At 42.3% G+C, this 21,461-nt stretch overlaps 1 protein-coding gene across 2 annotated transcripts; it reads right to left on the reverse strand.

Moving 5' to 3' along the window:
- Nucleotides 1-5,227: 5,227 nt before the first annotated feature.
- On the reverse strand, nucleotides 5,228-20,582 carry map2k7 (mitogen-activated protein kinase kinase 7). 2 transcript variants are annotated; one of them, XM_080880498.1, is made up of 12 exons: nucleotides 20,402-20,582; nucleotides 18,273-18,320; nucleotides 14,060-14,204; nucleotides 13,629-13,695; nucleotides 11,807-11,920; nucleotides 10,304-10,423; nucleotides 10,014-10,121; nucleotides 9,735-9,914; nucleotides 9,009-9,089; nucleotides 8,236-8,378; nucleotides 7,849-7,894; nucleotides 5,228-7,748 (listed from the first exon to the last, which is right to left on the reverse strand). In XM_080880498.1, the coding sequence occupies exons 1-12, from the start codon at nucleotides 20,523-20,525 to the stop codon at nucleotides 7,605-7,607; spliced, it is 1,320 nt and encodes a 439-aa protein (XP_080736624.1). In that variant the 5' UTR covers nucleotides 20,526-20,582; the 3' UTR covers nucleotides 5,228-7,604. The 2 variants fall into 2 exon arrangements, with proteins under 2 accessions (XP_080736624.1, XP_080736625.1); XM_080880499.1 differs by lacking the exon at nucleotides 18,273-18,320.
- Nucleotides 20,583-21,461: the final 879 nt, after the last annotated feature.

Raw genomic sequence — 21,461 nt, forward strand, 5'->3', positions numbered from 1 at the left:
ACAAAACAAAAACCCCCCCAAAAAAAGACAAAGGAAATGGGCAGTAAAGCTGTGTTGACTGATACAACGGTCAAGACAATAAATCGGTGCGTGTGTGTGTACATAAATGAAGCCTTTGAAGTCAGTCCTCTTACCCCCCTCACCACGCTCACAAGCAAAGTCATGCAGTCTACACTGACAATTCAGAAGGAACAGGCAAAAAAACCCTTGTCAAAGCAGGCATGTCCCAACCTCGCTGTCATAACAACAAGCCAATCAGTCCACTATTAAAGTAGCTATAACCAGCTATACATTTTTAAAGAAAGTCAGCGCTGAGGGTGGCATCCACTGATTAAAACCATCCAAATTCAAACAACTGTGAATAATTAGCGAAGCACTTGAATCAAACACACCATGCAGTTGCTCCAAACCATGAGGAGTCTGATGGGGTCTTCTGAGAGGGTAAACAGCAAACAAAATCATCTGGGAGTCACATTAAAACCAGAAAGAGTGATTTTTACTGTGCTGCACCTTTCATCTTCTTCGAAAATAAACTTTTAATCTACCGAGCAGACTGTACATTAGTGTGGTGATCGAGCACGACATTTAGCTTTCTGTACACGACGGTAAAAATGCCAATAGAGAGTCTACTCCTCTGCCTTGTATCCTGTTTGCCCTCCACAAAACAATAAAAATTACATATTAAAAAGAACCATAAAAAAAACCAAAGACAAATAACATACAAAGGACTAATAAATAAATACCAGTGAGAAAAATACACTGTTGAATCATCTTCTTGCTCTGTCTCACAGATTTATATGATTGATAAAATAACTGCTGTGACTCTTAGAAAATAAGGAAAACACCCAATATTCTCCTCCTGTCTGCACAACAATCTGCAACACAAAACAAAAATAAAACCATCACAAGTGCAACATCAGTCACAACAGTCTCAGCAATTAAAAAAGAAAAAGAAAGCTCTGGTGTTTTACCATCAGCTCACTACTAGAGCAAACCAGAAAGAATAATAAAAAAAAAATAAAATAAAATAAAAAGGGACAAAAAACCCCAAACCAAAACACACACAAAAAAAAAAAAAAAAAAAAAAAGCACACAATTTATGACCCAAACTGGGGTAACAAGAAATAAACTGATCATGATATCTGATCAAAAGGAAAACAATATATAATAACAATCAAAATAATAAAAAAAATAAAAATACTATCAGACTTTGAGTTCAGAGGTCATCTTTTATGTGGCGGTTTGACAAAGGTGGACAGACCAACTACAGCGTAACGGGAAAAACCAACTGCTCCACCTCGCCTATAAAAAGGAAACCTTTAGAAAGACGGACCGCCCCGCTCTCTATCACCCACTTATTTCCTTGTTCAATTTGGTGTCATCTTTGCCCTGAATAATAATAATATTAACAACAATGATAAAAACAGTAATAATAGTAATTGTGATGATAATAAAAAATAAAAAATAAAAGCTAATAATAATAATCACCATCAATAAAAGACTTTTGGTAGACGATTAACCATCACGCACACTCTCCACGCGGCTAACTGAAAAGAGAAACTGTGCACACGAACGAGGCGAAAACAGGACAAACACTGTCTGCTAATAAAGATCCAGCTCCTCCTCATCCTCCTCAACACATAGTGACGGGTCTGAAGTGAAAAAGCATGTTGGGGAAAAAAAAACCAAACAAATTCTCTTTTCCTAATTACACAAAAATTCAACTTTTTTGTTGCAAAAGCAAAAATACAGAGTACACGTGTAAAAATCATAAATAAGAATAAAGTTTTGTGCATCCCCGTCCCAACCGACCATTGTCTTGGAAGAAAACAAAGAAACAATAAAAACAAAACAATGGCAGTTACAGCGGTGACAATAACATGCAATCGATATACTTTACAGCATTGATCTGTTACCTCCCCCTTCGCCAAAACCCCCCAAAAACAAACCAACAACAAAAGACAAAAAAAAAAATACAAACCCCAGTCTGACCCCCCCTCGTCCCTCCCCGACCCCAATACATTCCTTAAATATTTGTCAGCTCATTCAAAACATCTCTTTTGCTTTCTCGCTGAAGCCGGTGATATTAATCACACAGGGGGGGAGGGAGGGAAGGAAGGAGGGAGGTGGAGCTCGAGAAGGGGGGGGGGGGGGATTTTTTTTTTTTAAAAATGCATCGATGCCAACTCTGTATGTACACGAAGCATCTCCCCCCCACCTCACCAGATGAAAGCAAATTTTAAAAACAAACAAATCTGAAGCAAGCTGACATGGTTTGAATGACTGCATAGTGAAAATGATATTTGGTTTACTTACAGATGGGGTTACAACACGCACACGCGCACACACAGACTCCCTCACAAGCTAATATACACATAAAGCCACTATCGGCAGTAGCCAGCATTGCTGTGTAGAATGGGATAACTTTATACATTTGGTGTGTGTGTGTGTGTGTGTGTGTGTCTAGTTTAGTAATCAGATGTTTAATCCCCCCCGACTCTCACACAAACACACATACAAGCAATTACATGTGACAGGATTTAAAGGTGGTGTGTGGCACCGTCAGCCAACCAAGTGAAAATGCACACCAACGGCACGGTCGGCAAGTGTGTGCGCGTGTTTGTGAAATACATGTCAGCTTAATAACAGAGAACCTCGACAGCGGGAGACTGGGTCCAGCTTTATCACGAGTTAGCCGAGGCACACGCATGCACGCACAGTTTGAACACTGAGCGCTGAATAGGAAGTGCGGCGTGTACTGCCGAGCTTGTATTTGAAACTGCACCGATGAGAAGAGCTCAGGCTGCTGTGATGGCAGAGCACCAGAACCAGGGCTGTATATAATAGTTTTGAGGGGGGGGGGGGGGGGGTGTTCACCCGTCGTATGGAAGTGTGCACCACTTTAAATCGGTTCCAGCTCACATCCGGTGTCCGTATGACAACCAGAGAACGGCTGAACTAACGGAGTCAGGCCAACTCCACCTCACATCTGCTCAGAGGCCTGGGTCAGTGAGTCAGGATCAAGCCGGGTTTTTCTGCATCACAAAGCTGGCCCACCTTTAACTGGGACTAATTAACATGATCGGGTCACTCCGCAGTCATCATTCAGAAACATTTAACAACTTGGAGCGAGCTTACCAAGCCAGCAACCTAATCAATCAGCATCTACAGATAAAAACCACAGAAAGACTCTAATTGGGTCTGAATTATCAATGAGTGTATTTTAAAGACGCAGCATCATCTGTACACGACATTAAAGGTCCGTGTGTGAGAATATTGGTTATAAATCAAACATTAATTTCAGTTTGTGTTGATGAGTCTTCTTAAATTATCAGGATTATTTTAGCCAAGTAAGGAAATATGTGCTTCCAATTCCCATTATGCTTTATTTTCTGCATTATACAGATACTGTAACACTGGATAATCACTTTCCTACATATTTCCTTATATGGTTATAAGGAGGTGGGGCTTAGAAGCTGAATCTATGCTGGGGCTGAATCGTGCAAAGCTACTCCAGTTGATTCTCTTACTAAAAATATGGAGTTAGAAATGAGCACAATGTCACTTTTAATGTTTTACATTAACGGTATACCTCTTAACCTTTAACACCTTTTTTGCGGCTTCAATAACTTGACTGAAGAGGACACACTCAGATCGGTAAGCCCAGAGCTAACAGAGCCAGTTGTGTAGCAGCGGTGTGACACCGCTTATCCCGAACGGCTAACATTCAGGTGCTCAGTGATGCCAAGAGTCAGGTGAGCTCAGTTCCTGACTCAGGCCTGCGGTGAGTTTGAGCCAGCTGGTCATGTATTATTGCACCAGTCTCCCTCTGTACTGTATATGACACATACATGGGACATACTCCCCCCACACACATACACACACATCCTCTCCCACTAGCTAGAGAGATTTCATATATAATCATAGCTAAGAGTAATCAATTATAATGTCAATAACAAGACTCATAATGATAACAACAACGCTCTTTCGTCTTTTTGTTAAGTTGTGGTCACCTTTGGTGTGAACTATCAAGGTTGTCAAGCTTGCAGGGGACCTGCAGACAGATGGAGGAGTGGATGGACAGAGTGTTGGATGGATGTGGCACAAAGCATCTGGACAGACAGACAGACCCGCCCAACCCCCAAATCATATCTACACTGTACAGAGTAGTAGTGTGTAGTGTGGCATCAGGATATGACAATTAACTGCTTTCAAAACACACAAGAGGTACATTTGAGGTGAGGCGTGAGTTAGTACTTGCGTGAAGCCAACCTTTCTGCACGTCCTTCTCTAATCTATCCAAGCTTCTCTCACTTGCTTTTGCTCTCTTCAGACTTGCTTATTTTGGTAACACGTGTATGGACATTGCATTATTTCACTTATTTGGCTTAAAAGAACAAGAATAAAATATTCGTCCTTTGGGGAAAAGAAGTGACAGCAGCGTCTAACGCAATAAAAAAAAAAACAAAAACAAAAAAAAAAAAACAGTAGCAGCAGCAATGCAAATAAATAACAGTCCGAACAGAACAGTAAACGTCACAAACGCAACAAGCTAAATCGCTAAAATCAGAATTGGTAGGTTGGCGTAACACCATGAAAGCTCTTTACAAACCCCCCCCCCGAAACAAACAAAAACAAACAGCTAGCCTCAGAGCTCAGCACTCCTGTGTGAAACTGCTTCCTCTCTTACACTTACTTCCTGTCACTCAGCTTGTCTCTGACTTTCCTTGAACTTGCCACCACGCTTTCTTTATCCTCCTCGTCACCTCACGTTGCCCCACCCCACACTCATTTCTACCATCTTGACAACATTCCCGGACCCCTCTCCGTCTCTCTGACTTCGCGTTTCCCCCTCTCAGTCATCGCCTCTCCTCTGTTCTGTCTAACAGCGATTTGGTGTTTGTGGGATGTAGTCTGAACATCTAGCATGCTTTGGCTGTGGTCCCGCAAGAAGGGAGATATTAGCGCTCTGCTCAGTCGGCCTATGTAGACTTGCACTCACGTTTACACAGTATATGTACACACATCCTTTAAGCTGGGTTCTCAAACTGTAACTCATGTGCCAGTGGTCAGCCTGTTTTCTTTTGTAGAAATAAACAGGGAGTGAAAAAGAAAAAAAAAAGAGCTTTGAATGGGGATTTTTTTACCTAATCAATTAAAGTAATTCTGCAAAAGGTAACAACTCCTCTTTTTTCCACCTCCTAGTCATCTTTTACATCTTGACTGTAACAATTCTTGGTCTCAGTATATAATAATGAAACCAAATCAGTCCAGTAATCCACTGTGCAGCTGAAGAATAAAAGGAGAATTGGGGGAAAAGAAATGACTCCGATAAATCAGCAGAAATTAATGGCATATCATTGATATTCATCCAAAAGCTCGGTAAAAACAGGATAATGATCCAATACAAGCAAAATGGAATTACAGGCCCCAGCCTGACAGTTTTAGCCTCCTAAAAAACACACCAGCACTGCTCAGACTCTCCTCCGTGGATTCTTAATATCTGAAGGTTTGCAGGAGCAAATCTAAGTCTCTCGGCCTCCGCCAACAACCCACGTGCAGCCTTTGGTCTAAGAACACTGTGGAGCACTACGGAGGCAGAGAGGTGGACAAAAAGGAAGAGGTAGATGAACAGAGAGTGAAGTAAAGAAATGCTCCACAGGTCATAAGATCTACACCTTTTAAATTCTCTGTACAAAACCCCCAAAAACGCTCCCATTTTTTAAAATCACCCAGCTGCTCTCTCTCTTGTAACATTTGTTAAATCTTTCAACTTTCAATCTTCCAGAAGAAGTTCAAGCTACATCCACACTAATACGTTTCATTTTAAAACGGCGTTTTTCATTAAAAATCTCCGTCTACACTAAACACGCCTGTAACACTATATCACGCTGATATATTGCATACAACGTGAACAAGTGTGCCAGTGTAAACAGGAAGCAGAGGGCCGGTAGCTTCAGGAAAATACTCCAGAGCAACAAAGCCAACTGCAAGAAGCTTTTCTGCTTGGACAAATGAGGCGAGACGGCTTCTGAACGTAACACAAGAGACTGTCGCAGTTTCCAAGCTTCTCCCTGTACTGTTCACATTCATGCACAGGGTCTACTACAACCTAGCTTGATTGGAAGTGGGCTCTCCATTACAAACCACACTCTTTGTGTCTTTCCAAACTTTGTGCATGTTTGGATTTTTAAAATTGGCTCATAATTAAGTTACATTACTGCTTTTGTTGAAAGTACAAATAACAGAATGACACGTGGCTGCTTTTTGTAGTGTTTTAAATGCCTAAATAAACTGAACTCTGATTAGTTCCTGATTAGTATTGCAAGTTCCAGCTTATGTCTGACCAATCAGAAGGTACCTCATCATACCCTGCTGCCTAATTTACAGACCCGTTAACAGCCAAATGTGTGTGTGAACCTGGGCTATAGACTGGAGGTCGTTGAATGACGGAGCATGACCCACTACAGCCTTGCTGTGTGGATGTTCATCGCACATGTAGTAAAAACTACACTTTTTAAAACAAAAACGTCAGTGTGGATGTACTCGCGGCACGCATCGATCACCAAAAAAACCCCAAAAAAAACAAACCCGTCTTCAAAACAATACACGACTTATTTTCTATAAAGCTAAAATGCAACGCTAATTTTTTTGTGAGTGTTTTTCATTGTTTCTCCCAAACACAAAAAATTATGCTATTTAAAACAAACAAACAAACAAAACAAAAAAAACAAAAGCCTTTCAAATTAAAAGCACAGCCAACAGATTAATCTGTTCTCGTTTGTGTGTTAGAGCTGTAGTGTGAAGGTGAATTAACGAGGAAATACAACCTCACTATTAAAAGCCGGTGAGTGAGTCGTTATAGTTATCCATACATAGAAATGCTCACACTGACATATACACACGCACACAGACACACTACATATAGATACAGCCTGAGAATGTGTGATGGTAGAAACACCTGAAGAATCAGAATTGCACCAGACTTTGTTCTGTCCTCTAAATCGTTTATGTACAAGAGCGGCTTGTTTTTGCTGAAGTAGCAGATGCTTTGTTCCAGTGTGTAGTGACTACTCTGTTTACGAATCCAATTGCTTGGATCAATGTCGGCGACAGACAGACGTGTGTGTAAAACTACTGAAAAGAGGAGAAAATGTAAAAGCATATACAAGCTACACACACAGTTTGTATGTGAGTGTCTGGCTGCAACACACACTGTGATGTGATGATAGCGTGGTGAGCGCTAACAGTGTCTAAACCAAATGAAGCTCACTACAGCGTGCATCCCCCCCCAACCCCGTGTCTGTCTGTCCAGATTCAGCACCCTAATAACCAGAACCACCTGCGTCAGCCATCCATCCCTCTGTCGCTCCATTGCTTAATCTGTCCATCCAGAGTCCTCCACTGAGTCTTCGTGCCTCCCTCCTCTGTGGGATCTTCAGGTCTCTTCTTCCCCAGGGGACAGATGGACAGACGGGATGGGTGTAGCGCTTGGCGTAGCTGCGGACGGCTAGACTAGAATAGACTGAGTCTGGGCTTGGCAAAGCTAAAGCTAGGCTAGTCTAGCGTACGGCTAAGCTGACGCCAGGCTGGTCGAGGCTAGGCTACCTACTAAAGAGCGAGTGGAGTTGATGCTGATGGCTGTAACACTGGCTGCTGCGAGGCGACTCGGTGCGATCCATCACCACCTGAAACCAACCAGCCACGTCTACGTCGAGCACCTCGTAACGCCGAATGAAACTATGCTCCTAAAATGGAGGAGAAAAGATAAATATTGCATTTACCTACAGTTGTGCTGTGAGTAATTTAAAAGATCTGGGTCGACCATTAGAAAAAAAGGCGACTCACCAGCAGCTGATGGTATTTTGGCCTTTTTCTGTGATCCTTTGTGAGGCTATAGAGAGATAAATGCATTTTACGCAAATTTTTAATGAACTTAGCATCAATGTTATTTCTATTGCACATTTTGTTACAGGAAAATTAGGCATGTGTTTTACAGAAGTACACAAGAGATCAGAAAGACTGAAATACAAGACAAATAACAACAAAACACCCATTTAAATATACACAAACTGCACACACATTCGTGCACACAGATGAATTATAAGCCTGAGAGAACAGAAACATTTACTTTTAATGTGGACACAGCTGTCCAGTCATCACCCTGATCACATGATGGCTCTAGAGTGGACTGCTGTCAGTGAGCACCAGCTTTACAGTGGAATTTTCACTCACCAGTCTTTGACAAAGGACTGGAAGTCGAGGGAGAAACCCATGCCGAGAGGCAGAAGAGGAGGGTCCTCCTGCAGCACTTTGGTCAGAACCTCAAAGTCTGTCTTGCAGTTCTTGTAGGGAAACTGTCCTGTAGCCAACTCCACCTGGAAGAACCACAAGCAACCTGTTAATGCCCTCAAGTGATCTACAAATAGAAACAAAAACATTTCTGTCACTTTGTACTTTGGTTTTTGAGCCCAAGAGTGAACTTTTAGATTACAGTTTGTGTCAACGAATACGCAACTCCAACCGTTCCTATCTGGTTATAACAAACTATACTCAATTTAAAAAAAAAAAAAAAAAACATGATAAGTAATAAGACAGAGAATCTATAAATTTTAAACATCACAGGTCAAATTTATGCACTCGTGTTGTGTTGCAACGTATTTGCTAATCTAAATGGTTGGACATGAACAATTTTAGTTTGCGCGCACACACAAAATGCTACACACTGGTCTACACTACTTGTAATCTGACCTACTTAACTCCCAGTATTCGCAGCCACTAGAAACCGATGCAGTTATGACCACACTCGTTAAAAATGTTAGTCGATTTGCGACATGCCGTTATTACCACATCTTATCGCTGCATCACCTCATGCATCACAGCTGCACATTCAAACAGCTGTTTTAATGTGAATGGATCTGCCGTTCGGTTCTTATTTTGCAACTGTCTTTCAGTGTCATCGATGTAAATATTACGACCAAGGGCACAGACTGAAATGACAGACTTACCAGAGAGATGCCGAGGCTCCACACGTCTGCCCGGATGTCATAGTCAGGTTTGGTGGGATCTGGAGGGTCTATTCTTTCAGGCTGCAAGAACGAGAAAAAAAAAAAGAAAACAACAAAAAAAAAGAAAAAGAAAGAAAAGAACAGGCAACACTAAGGTTAGCTGTCCCGAGAGTGTGCATTGTGTGGAGTGGGATTTCTGCAAGCACAGCCTCATAAACACTCAAAGTTTGAACACGTTCAAGTCTTGTGCTTTATCTTACACCATCGTGACAGTCACCACTAAACCTGCTCTGTGGTTCCCTCACTTAGTTTGTAGTCAGTTCGTTTATACTTGATTTATTAAAATCTTCTACTCTCACCAAGTTATCCTGCATAGCACTGTCCACAACAAAGCAGCAATAACAGGTTATCAGGGTTGAATTCTAAGACACCCGAAAATTAAAGTAAACTAATGAGACTACCCTCGTTTGGGGATCTCCTCCCAGATCTGGTTCAGGGCATCACTCAGCTCCAGGACAGCCTGAGGTGAAGCCTGGTGGCATCAGACTCAAATGTAACATAACTAATTAACTGAAACTAATTAACAACCGTCTCGGCTACTTAACTGACCAGATCAATATCACAGAAGCTTAACCGACTCGATGCTAAAGTGTGTCTACAAGTTTTTAAGCAGTGTACACACATCCCCTTAACGGCTAGACTGTGTGTATGTGTGTTTTCACTTACTGCCATGTAGGCAGCACAGCCGGCGCTGCGGGTCTTGGCCTTGGAGTCGACGAGGCGTCCGCTGATGCCGAAGTCGCACAGTTTAATCTGACCTTTAGCGTCTAACAGGATGTTAGAGGGTTTGACGTCCCGGTGGATAACGCCGTGTTTCTCTTTCAGGTACAGCAACGCTTTCACTATCTACATAGGACACACACACACACACACACACACACACACACACTAAGAACAAAAACGAACATAGGAGCAGAGTGGTTTGTGTGTGTTCCTGCCACTTACTGCCACCGTCATCTTTCCGAGGATTCGCTCTGGGATGGGACCCTGGATTCTCTTCTTTAGCTTCTCAGCACAAGTTCCCATCAGCTCCATGGCGATGAATACATCCGTCTGCACACATACACACAAACACACAGTTAGTAGCTAAGGTCTGGGAGCTTGGGAGTTCACTAAAATAAGAGTCAAAAACACCCTGGGTGCAGATATATAAAATAAACCTGGGGCTGCACTGTTACAGTACTATAATTTTATTGCTGTGATTACAAACAGTTAAGTATTTTGGGAACACCCACGTTGGTCACTATGGCGCCGTAGCACTGGATGATGTAAGGGCAGTCATGACTCTTCAGCACCACGTCCAGGTCCATCAAGATCCGCTTGTTCTCGTCTTTGTTTCCTGTGCGACGCATTTGCTGGTGACACACAGACAACGTAAATGAACACAGGCACTACTCCGAGTGTAGGCTTTAATAAAACAAAGGCTCCCCTGGTGCTTTGACTGACTGCCTTATTATTAAACATCCCAGAAGGGCTACAATTAAATGATCTCATTAATAGCGGGTTTGTTATATGGGGCTGTAACTGCTCCTCTGTTGGTAAACTATTCACAATTAAAGTACAAAGGAAAATTAAAACAGTGAGACTACACTGAGCAGAGCCTTGAGTGCCTTCAATCTCTGGCTCTCTGTTTGGATTTAGTCCCAGTATTTTGATTATGGTACCTGAAGTTAGAGAATGTGTGTTCCCATCATCTACTATGAGCAGACAAACACGTCTGGACTACAGTTAGTCCAAAAAATACTCACATTAAGAAGCGCAGTTTTATTCAAATTGCAAAAACCAAGATTAATAAAATATAGGCGTTCATACAATAAAGGACAAAGTAACTGAGCTGGGATCCACATTTCAGCCGGCCAGCCATCCAAGAAAAGGAAATACAAATAAACGTGTCCATGTGAGTGTTCACAGCATCTAAGCTAAGTCGCCATAACGCTGTGGTTTCAATCTAGTCCAAAAACTTCTGAGAAGCAGGGGTATCTGCGCTGCAGCAGAACCATGTACGATTGTGTTTAGCGTGCAGATATTTTCCACGGTTTACAAGCACAAACACGACTGCAGCTGAGGAGTCGCCACAGCGGGTAGCGCCACGTTATTTAACTTGGCTGATTTTTATGCCGGATGTCTCCTCCTGGGGGTCGAAGCAGGGATCTTTCACGAATCACTACATTTCCTGCCTCTGTCATTAACATTTTAGAAATGTCACCATTATAAATTTCACACAGTTTGATAATGTCATGAAAAATCTATTTTTATCTGCAGCTGCAAACACTTTAAAGACGGCTGATATTTGAGAGCCAGTATCAGTAATTTCCTGCGCCTCTAACTTTCTGACAATGGGGAACAAAACGAATGAGTACAACTACATTATGAAGTGATGTGATGAACCAGGCGTGTCCATCCATCTATCCTGATCCGGGGCTGGGTCCCAGCTTCACTCTTCACCCGAACCCCTTTAGGAGTAAAAACCTTGACGTTGAGGTGAAAGTCACCAGGATTCAAACTTGTCTGAGATTTTACACATACATACATACATACATACATACATACATACAGGTAAGAATTTCAAAATCCTACATCGCCTCGTTCTCCATTTATTGCATTATTATCAAGTCTTGCAAAGACAAATGCAATATTTGTGTGTATAGTGTTTAATTTTGATCAGTTTTGAATTTTTTTGGCTTGTTTTTTCTTTTTTGCCCATTTTAAAAAACAAACAAACAAAACAACTATCTTACTTTGACCGCAATGACATGGCCCGTCTTCTTGAATCGCACTTTGAAGACTTGTCCACAAGTCCCGCTGCCAATCTCCCCCTCGCTGAACAGGTCTGTTACCTCTGCTGGATACCGCTGAAACAACATTTCAGACTCTGTGTTTCAAGTATTTTAGTGATTCAAATGTTAAAACAATACAAATACAAACTCTTTAACAACCTGAAGACTTTCTGCATCATGCAGCAACAGTGAACTGCTCTGTGATACTTAAGAACAAACGCTTGGATCTGTGGATCAGCCAAGGCTAAAGAATAGCAGCACACAGTGAGAAGATGCGTAATTGCCTTGCTTTGTTAAAAATAAGTCACTGTTGACTGTGCTGCAGTGAGTGACAGCTCACTGAGTGCATTATGTAGCAGAGCCTTTGGGCTAATGAGAAGAAGAACAAACAATCTGGAGAGCAGTAATGAGTCACATAATTTTCTCAAGCATCTTCAAACTCCGACTGGCACTCGGTATGAAACTAGACCTGAAGGCTGGAAGAGGGAGAAAAAACACACAAACTAAACAAGGCCAGACATTGTTCAGCAAACAGCAGACATGCCAAGGTTGTTGCTGGTGTGCATGATGCTCTGTTTGCTGTCTGTGCACTGCCCAAGAACATGCTGGACGTGGACCCGATTTAACACTGTTCTCTGTGCTTATTTATTTATTTATTAGGTGGACCTCTTCAACTGCTCCTTCATGACATTTCTAATCAGCCAATCACATGGCAGCACTTAGGAATGTAAACATGCTCAAGACAACCTGCCGAAGTTCAAACTGAGCATCAGAATGGAGAATTAGGTGGATTTTGAACATGGCATGGTTTTGGATGCCAGACAGGCCCTGTGACATTACAGACCACATCAAATCATCTCAAATTGGTTTCTTTCAGTGTACTCAAACGACCTCCAGAGTCACAAGGTCTCAATAGAGGACCTCTGGGATATTGTGGAGATTTACATCACAGACCTGCAGCTGACAAATCTGCAGCAAATGTGTGACGCTGTCACGTCAACATGGACCAAAATCTTGAAGGTTTCCAGCACCTTGTTGACTAAGAGCACGTCTTTGGACTGTGGGAGGAAGCCGGAGAACCCGGAGAGAGCGTGCGTACAAACACACACCATGTAACCTGTAAGTATACCGCACCGCAACTAACAAATACGTCTGGCTTAATTTCTGTATATTATTAGCCAGTTATACCACCCTGACCTCACCTGATCTCAGAGGCTAAACGGGTTTGGGCTTGGTTCCTACTGGAAGTGGGAATACCAGGTGCTGGAAGCTGTCGTAGAGCAAATTATCTACTACTTGGAAGGTTTGCAGTTTGATCCCTGCCTATTCCAGTCTGCATGACAAAGCATCTTTGGTAAACACGTTGGGAGTAAGTGTGTGTAGACTCAGATGTAGAAAAATGTGCTTACGTGAATGAGACACACCGATTAAAGTGCTATGAGCACTCAAGTAGAGTACTTGAGTGCTATATAAAAACCAGTCCATTTACTATTTATTATTTTCCTACTTTCTTTGTAGTACAACTAACCAGGCCCGTTAACAGGATATAAATCTTTGGGGGGAAAAGAGGTCACAATTATAGCTTGATTCACGCCTGAGTGCCAGACGCTATTTTTAAAAACATTTTTTTTTTTATTGTTTTGGAAGAAGATTGAGCGTTGAGGTTTGGTTGCACAGACAGCGTTTGCTAAAAAGCGTCAGCTCACAGAGACACAAAGCAAAAGCCACATCACGTCTGCGTCCTCATTCTTAGTTTCACTTCTGTAACTACAACGTCTCTCACCTGCCCGTCGATCTTCAAATAACCCGTCTGTTTCATGATCTCCTGCAATTTCTGGTCAATCTCTGCACTGCAGGGGAGGCGGAGGACAAAAAGGAAAAGAAATCAGTGTCAGGAAATGCAACAGGAAGTGCGTACAACCTACGCTGCCAGATGAGAGACCTGACTCATAAATGGAGTGGATTACTGAGCGTCTCTTTCACCCACACTCTGCATGTAGATCCATAACACACAACACAGAGTGTGCATCTACTCTCTGTGTTCCTTCTTTGTCTTACAAATTAATGGGAGTACTGGGATACTCCCAGAAAGGTTACTGATTTTTTTAATCAAAACCATTACCATTTATTATAGGACCACGAGGACACAGTAAAACCTGTAAATGCTTTTTTTCCTTGTAATCAGAACAGAACATGCTTAAAATGTGAACGCACTTCTCTAGGCTCTTCTGTAGGCCATACGGAGGCGTGGGCAGGGTTAGCATGTGTCGTGGGCGGCTGGGGTACGGGTGGTGCTGGGGCGAGCTCTCTGAAGATGACGAACGGCTGCCTCCATCGTTAGCCAGGGGCAGCTGGAGCGCTGGGGGAGAGGGGATATGAAAAATTAGACCCTGAAAGGAGAAGATGGATGATGATGGTACTGTTGCTTAAAGGGATGGTAGCTACTTAAAGCTGCTGACCACCAGTAAAGAAGGCGATAATGTGGCGTTTTTAATGGTATTCTGACTGTTCTCTGCACAATAAAAGAAAGATATGATGCTTGCTGAGGTCAAAGAGTTTGCTCATTACATCGCTATGACCTAGATCCTGCACATTATTTAGCCATTACTGGAACTTGTTTTTTTTCTTTCCCCTCCTCTTTGAGCGTTACAGCTTTGTTTTGGTTCCGCTGATGTCCTGACCAAACGTTAAAACAAACAGGACGGTTATCTCAGAGCACTATTCTCAGACAGAGAGAAACTGCACAGATTTAATGCACAGTTTGGGAGTCACAGTTTGTTTTTAAGAGGAAAACTACAAGTTCATTACAACACGGGTTTCATTTTTACTGCTTCAGGCCGCGATTTTGAATATGAAAGTATTTTACTCATTACAGATCTTAGAACGAAGCGATCTAGCGGGAAACAGTACAAGCACAAACCCCTGCACCAAAAGAGGCTGTTAATTAGCCTGTGCTGCAAAGGAAAACCTGAACCAGGGGTTAACCCTGTAATGAGGAAGCACATATTTAATGTGTCCTTAGATTGCCAGCAATTTCAGATTTTATCAAGTACTGACTTATCTTAATTAGTGGTGCAACGGCTCACGGTTGATCCATAATCCAAACCGATCCCACTCCACGGTTCGGCACGCACGTGATCCGAAGATTCGAAAAAGAAGGAGAAAAAAAAAAAAAAAAAAAAAGTATGTGTATGGTGTGCGTGGTGGGTCTGTCAAGCGATAGTTATGGCCAGTGCTAGCGGTCCAAGTGGAGGAGCAGAGAAGTTTTCGGTATTTAAGTAGCCCTTTGCTGCCCAATCCGACCGGGCTAAAGCTATTACAAAAGCTATTGGGGTGTTTAGCTGCAGACGGGAGGCCGTATTCCGTTGTGCAAAACAAGGGGTTTAAACTATGATGAACGTGCTTGAGCCACACTATGATGTCCTGTTCCAAGCATGTATGAGCAGGAAAAGTTTAAAGTTATGGCTGAACTGTCTCAGGCATCTTCTGTTGCCCTAACTACTACAACTGGGTGGACCTCCAGGGCAACGTAAGCTACGTGACCGTGACAGCTCATTATATCACAGCGAAGTGCGATATAATGAGCGGTGTGTATTATTGTAGGGTCTACCTTACAATATAAAGCGCCTTGAGGTAACTGTTGTTGTGATTTGGCGCTTTATAAATAAAATAAAATTGAATTGAGTGGTAGATACAAAGCCCTGTACTGCCCTATACTGTACCATAATTTTTTTTAAATAATTGCGTGGAATGAGACTAGAGTTGAATGTTTTTAAACAGGAAAAAAAAAATACTTCAATAAGTAAATAATTAAATGTTCAATTTTTGTCTTTTTTCACTGATCCGAAAATTGATCCGATCCGTGACTTAAAACTGTGATCCGATCCGAACAGTGAGATTTTTGATCCGTTGCACCACTAATCTTAACCATAAAACCAACTGCAGGAAAGAAAACCTAAAACATGACCAAAAAAAAAAAAAAAAAATATAAGGCGACAGACTGTAGTATCAAATAAAAGAATTATTATTTAAATAAAGTCAGGCAGCATTATTTAGCTTTTCCTGGCTTGAAAGGGGGACTAAACACATGAATGATTAGTGAGAGCAAATACAAGTGAGAAGTCACATTTCATCTTATTTTTCTTTTGATAAATTTAAAAAACTGCAGACGATTTTACAATATTTTGGTTAAACTGTTAAAGCGCTGTAGGTGTGGTTTGGCTGCAAAGGAAATCAAGACGGTGAATACCAGATGCTTCTAGCCCTTTATAAAGATAAGTCCAAATCATGCATTCGAAGACATGTTAAAACGCCACCAGCCGTGTAATATCAGGTTCATATGCAAAACAAGCACAAACTCATCCTCAATAATAGACGTATTAAAGAATTTCAGGAAGAAACGATCTGCAGTAGTATTAGTACCGGTCATGCACCAAATTCTCAGACAGAAAGTCAGCAGCTGCAGTGACCACCCTGAACGTAAATATTATTACAGACAGGTTAACAGCAATCTCCCATCATCGTCTTAAAGGTTTGCAACGTATCTCAAGGACCATGCAGTGTTGTTGTTAATACGATTTGGAGCTTTTTTGTAGAGAGCCAGCGGGCGTTTGGATCCGTGAGTCACCTGTATGAATGAAGCCTGTAAGGGGAGAACCAGTTAGTGAAGGAGAGGAGGGGGTTAGTGTAACAAGAAAGGAGGATTCAGGCGGTCTTTGGCACAAATTGCATCTCCACAGTTCGACTGGCTCCAGATGGACGGATGGGAGGATTGATGAGCAGACAGAGCGAGGGAAGGGAGAGACGCACAAACACAGATACTCGCAGGCACTGCTGCACCGCCTCCTGCTCACACAGTGCCGCTGTAAAAGGAAGGGGAGGGTGCCAGAAGATGAGAAAACACACAACAGCAAACGATCCGATGTGAGAGAGACAGAAGAGATTCGGCCAAAACTGCATAGCACAGACTGAGGCTGGAAGTCAGACAGACAGTCACTCTTGGACAGGAAGGCAAGTCTTCAGTCGACACACAAAGAAAACAGCGAAGAGGGAGAGGGAGGCCGGAGTGCTCGCAGCACTCCTGCAGGCCGACCAGTGGGGATGCTGGATTAGAGACTGTGTCAAACAAAACACAACCCCCAAAAAACAAAACAAAAAAAACTCATCGTGCCGTGCAAAAAAGCCACATGCACCGTGATTCTCTGCCTCCAGCGAAACACAGGTTAATCATCCGACACATGTCCACACACACACACAGTGAACATTAACAAATACCAACACTTCCCTGCCACTGACACGCATTCACACAGAGGGAGGAGCAGAGATGGAAAGATGGAGGGATGATGTGAGTGTAGAGGAGGTGTAAATGACTGCTGGGATAAAATAACAGCGCTGGATTCATAAACAGGGATTAAACTGATTCAGCTGTAGGATGACCACACGAAGCAGGGACGCACCGATCCAGCTTTTCCAATTTATCTGCGCTAGCTCACTGTAAGAATCACAGGCTACTGTGCATAGCTCTCATTTACAGTTGTCCTTTCCTTCTCTCAGTCCAAACGCACCTCCTTTCACCGCTCCTCACAAACCCGTGTTGGATGCGGAGCTGTCAGGATACAAGTGAAGTGAAATGACAGTATGGAGTCGATCCCTGCTTTGAACTCACGTCAGGAAGAGTAATCCAGAGTAAAAGTCAACCCAATCAAATATGTGGAGCTACCCACCACCCCGTGTGAATAAGAGAGCTGCTGAAAGTTGCTTCAACAGAGACGACAGAAAACACGTTTCTTTGTATGAAGTCCAGGAAAAGCTTCCACACAAGTGTGAGACTAAACAATGATAACAATGGTTAGAGAGAAAAAAAAAGCATTGTCTTGTTGGATCACAGTATTATCACCATTATCCAATATTTAGATTGTATGATCGGCGCATCCTTATTGAGTAGGAAATAAAACTGGATGCTTATATGCTGGCCTGCTGATGGTAATCCATATCTTTCACATAAGTTACTTTTATGAGTTATTCAAAGTCTATTCTAGTCTGCCTAGACGATATAACCCCATATTAGGTGGTGGTCAGATTTAACACTAGCCATTTGTAAACACAGTATCATATTTCTCACCATAGCCCTATCCATTCAACCTCTAAATTAAACTGGATGTTAAGAGAAACGTGGAGAACGTCGTGGTATCGAGGTGTTTTTTAAGCTTTACTTGCAGGGCCAGAACGAAGAAAACTATTGAGAATGTGAGAAGCAGCCAAAGTTATTCTTGTCTTATAGGTCTAAAGAAGTGTGCATTTATACTAAAAACAAAAAGCAAGAAAGAGAGAAGATGAAGGAAGAGGGAGTGGATGATGCAATGGAGGACAAAGGTGTTGGTAAGGTGGGGGGGTGCAGTGGCAGAGAGAGCGATGGACTGAATGATACCTGCACGCTGGGAAGGGGCTGGAGCAGGACTGAGCTGGATCACGATGACTAGACGGAGGAAAGAAAATACACACACACGCACATTAGTGCAGTGTTCTACGGAGACAATCGCACATCTTTTGCACACACAAATCATAAAAATCCCTCAAAAACAAACAAAAAAACCTCACCACACACACACACATCACTCGCTCATTTCTTCACAACATAACTTGAGTGGTTTAAACTTAAATTGAACTTTTTCTTATTGTCTATTAATCTCATGAAGACTAAAATCAATTACATTGCACATTAATGAATCATAGTGTTTCTTATATTTTCTTTGGCACTCTTTTCCCAGGATTTAAAATAAGGCCACGTATTGAAGGTTCAAGAAAAAGTGGGTCAGTAGCTTACTGTGTCACTTCATATGAAACCAGTCAAATCTGAAAAAAGCTCCATCAATCAGCTGTTTTTTGTCCTTATACAGTAACTTTAGTGTATTTACTGAAACCATGCAAAATTTGACCGTCATTCAGTAAATACTCTGAGGTACGGGCCCTTAAGTACACATTGGTGGGTGATTTCACAATTTTCGCCTAAACCGGAAAACTGCAGTATTTAAACACTGGAGGAATCATATTTCGATATTTTGTCCAGATATTAGACTGGTGCATCCTAATTCTGTAGAAAAGAACATTTTATCTCCAGTCAGTACAGAGTGGGGATAACACTTATCTTGTTGTAGTTTTTAAACAGTTATTGTTGTTATTCAGTCAATTTTTATGTGACCATTGCCTGCATTTGTGACGCTATCAAGAAAATAAGGTGGATCAAAAAGCACAGAGGGCCTGTCGTGTTGGAAAAGTGTCATGATGGGTTTTGCATGGCTTCATTAGACATTAATGACGCCAAAGTTAAAAACAAGTGATTCTAATGGAGTCAATCAGACTTTTCATGTAATAACACAAGGTGGAAAAAAAGCCAATTTTGCACCTTTGTTGGCAATAAATCAAGCTCTAATCTCGCAGAAATGACCTTTATCACCAGGATTTGAATCCAAGGGAGCAGATTTTTAGGAGGTTGTAGACTTCAAATGAGATTTCAACAATAAGAAAAAACTTCGGATTTAACCCATTCACTCTCTTTGTGACAACATAATCAGCTTCATAACAAACAATTCAAATAACAGGAGGAAAAAGGTTTGTGGTCTCGAACCTAATGAACGGACAACAAGATCTGCAGGAAAAAAATGGGGTTCAGATTGCTAACACTTTGAAAGTCTGCTGGTAAGAATGTAAAGATAATGAAGAGCTTTGGTGTGTAAATCACAGCAGAGGCAGGCTGCAGACCTCCCTGCTGCTTGACTTTTCGCCCGAAAGGGCCCCAACATCACTGCTAACACCAGCTCCTGTGACACAGAGTGTTTGTCCACTAACACCCGTGGAACGCTTCATTCAATATATGTGCGACAAATCTCAATTTTCACAAGATTTGTTACGTCGCACCAGTGTTTGCCACAACAGCCAAGCCGTAACCTACGTTAAGTTAACGCATCCAGAGCTAGCGTTATTTAGCCTGCTCAAATTAGCATGTTTCGTCAAGATCAAAATGGCAACTAAAACAAAGTCTATGGCAAAAATCACGATCAAATGTACCGCTTGCAGGTTTTCAGAGTGTATAGATGCTCTGCGGCTGACTGGCAGGACCACAGCTTTTCATGCGCAAACTGAAACTGCATTACATTTTCTGACGCTGGGCCCCGCCACAGACTATCAGAGCGTCTGCTAGCCTGCTAGCTTAGCATGTTTGACAGGACAATCAAAACAGATTCAGGGACACGTCTACCGGCAAGATGTTTCGTAACATCGCTTCGGTTTGTATACTTTTCCTTTACGTTACTCACTACAGAAAATGTCCCACTTATTTAATTATTAATTTGGCAATAAAATAAGCGGGCCAGCCTGAGTCTGTGTTTGTTTATGTAGCTAGCCTGTTAGCATGAAGGTAGCAGCAGCATAACAGCCCCGACTCCTTCACTCCGCTCCTCTCCTCTCCTCTCCCCCCGCTCTCCGGCCCCGCAGCTCCGATCTTTCCCCCTGCTATTCTGGCCGTTACCGACACCCCGGTCCTCCCCAGTGGACACTCACTCGGCCTCGGTCGTGACCGCTGTGGACTCATGTCGATGTTGAGGTCGATTCTCCGGCGAGCTTCTTCATTCTCCTGCTTTAGTTTCTCTTCGATTCGCGACAGCCTCTGTTCCAGCGACGACATCTTGAAAAATTGAGCACCATGTAGTTCCCAGCAGAGCTCTCGACTCCCCTCTCTGGCAGGCAGGCCAGCAGCACACTGACTGACTGACTGAATGACACACACATATACACACAACACACGCGCGCGCACACACACGCTGCAGTAACACGTGTGTCCTAAAGACCCACTGCCACACTCATTCTTTTTCCCCCATAGATTTTTGGTGCCCACCTAAAGAAAATCATAATTTATACCCTAATACTGCTAAAAACAAATATTCTTGGTAGCAATTACCAATTAATTACCCATTTTCAGGATTGGAAAAAAAACAGTTACTGGGCAGCAAGCAGAAATCAGAGTTTGTTTGCATTTTAGGACGTGCACAAAATGCACGTTTAGGTGTTAATTTCAGTATAATTTGTAGCAGCAAGACTGAGAGGGGAGGTTTAAAACTGGTAGTGAGACTAGACCGGGTTCGAGTCGAATGCTGCTGAACAGGTAGATTACACTAGGAGTTTATAGTATGTACAACATCCTCATTGTTACAGCAGTTGTTTTCAGTACTTCCACCCCTCTATGCATGAAATGAACATCAATCCAATCTAATATAAAGTGTTCAGAGTATCTTAGATATAAAAATCACACAATAAGGTTGTCTGTGAAGGTTCTCAGTCATCCAGGTCATCGTAGTCAAAGGAGCTTGCGAAGAAAAGCGTCTGGACTTCTTTAAGTTACTTGAAGACGTTTCACCTCTCATCCGAGAAGCTTCTTCAGTTCTAAGGTCAAATGGTGGAGAGTCCCAGATATAAACCTAGTGGGAGTATCCCCCCACAGAGGGACAAAAGGACCCCCTGATGATCCTCTAATCCCCTGAGCCAAGGTGCGAAACTGGGTGTGGGTCCCAATCAGCCAGAGTTTCGGGTGTGTTCATTGTGAAACCACCTTATCATGCGAATT

Source organism: Rhamphochromis sp. 'chilingali', assembly GCF_963969265.1.
Source record: "Rhamphochromis sp. 'chilingali' genome assembly, chromosome: 4".
Taxonomy (NCBI): Eukaryota; Metazoa; Chordata; class Actinopteri; order Cichliformes; family Cichlidae; genus Rhamphochromis; species Rhamphochromis sp. 'chilingali'.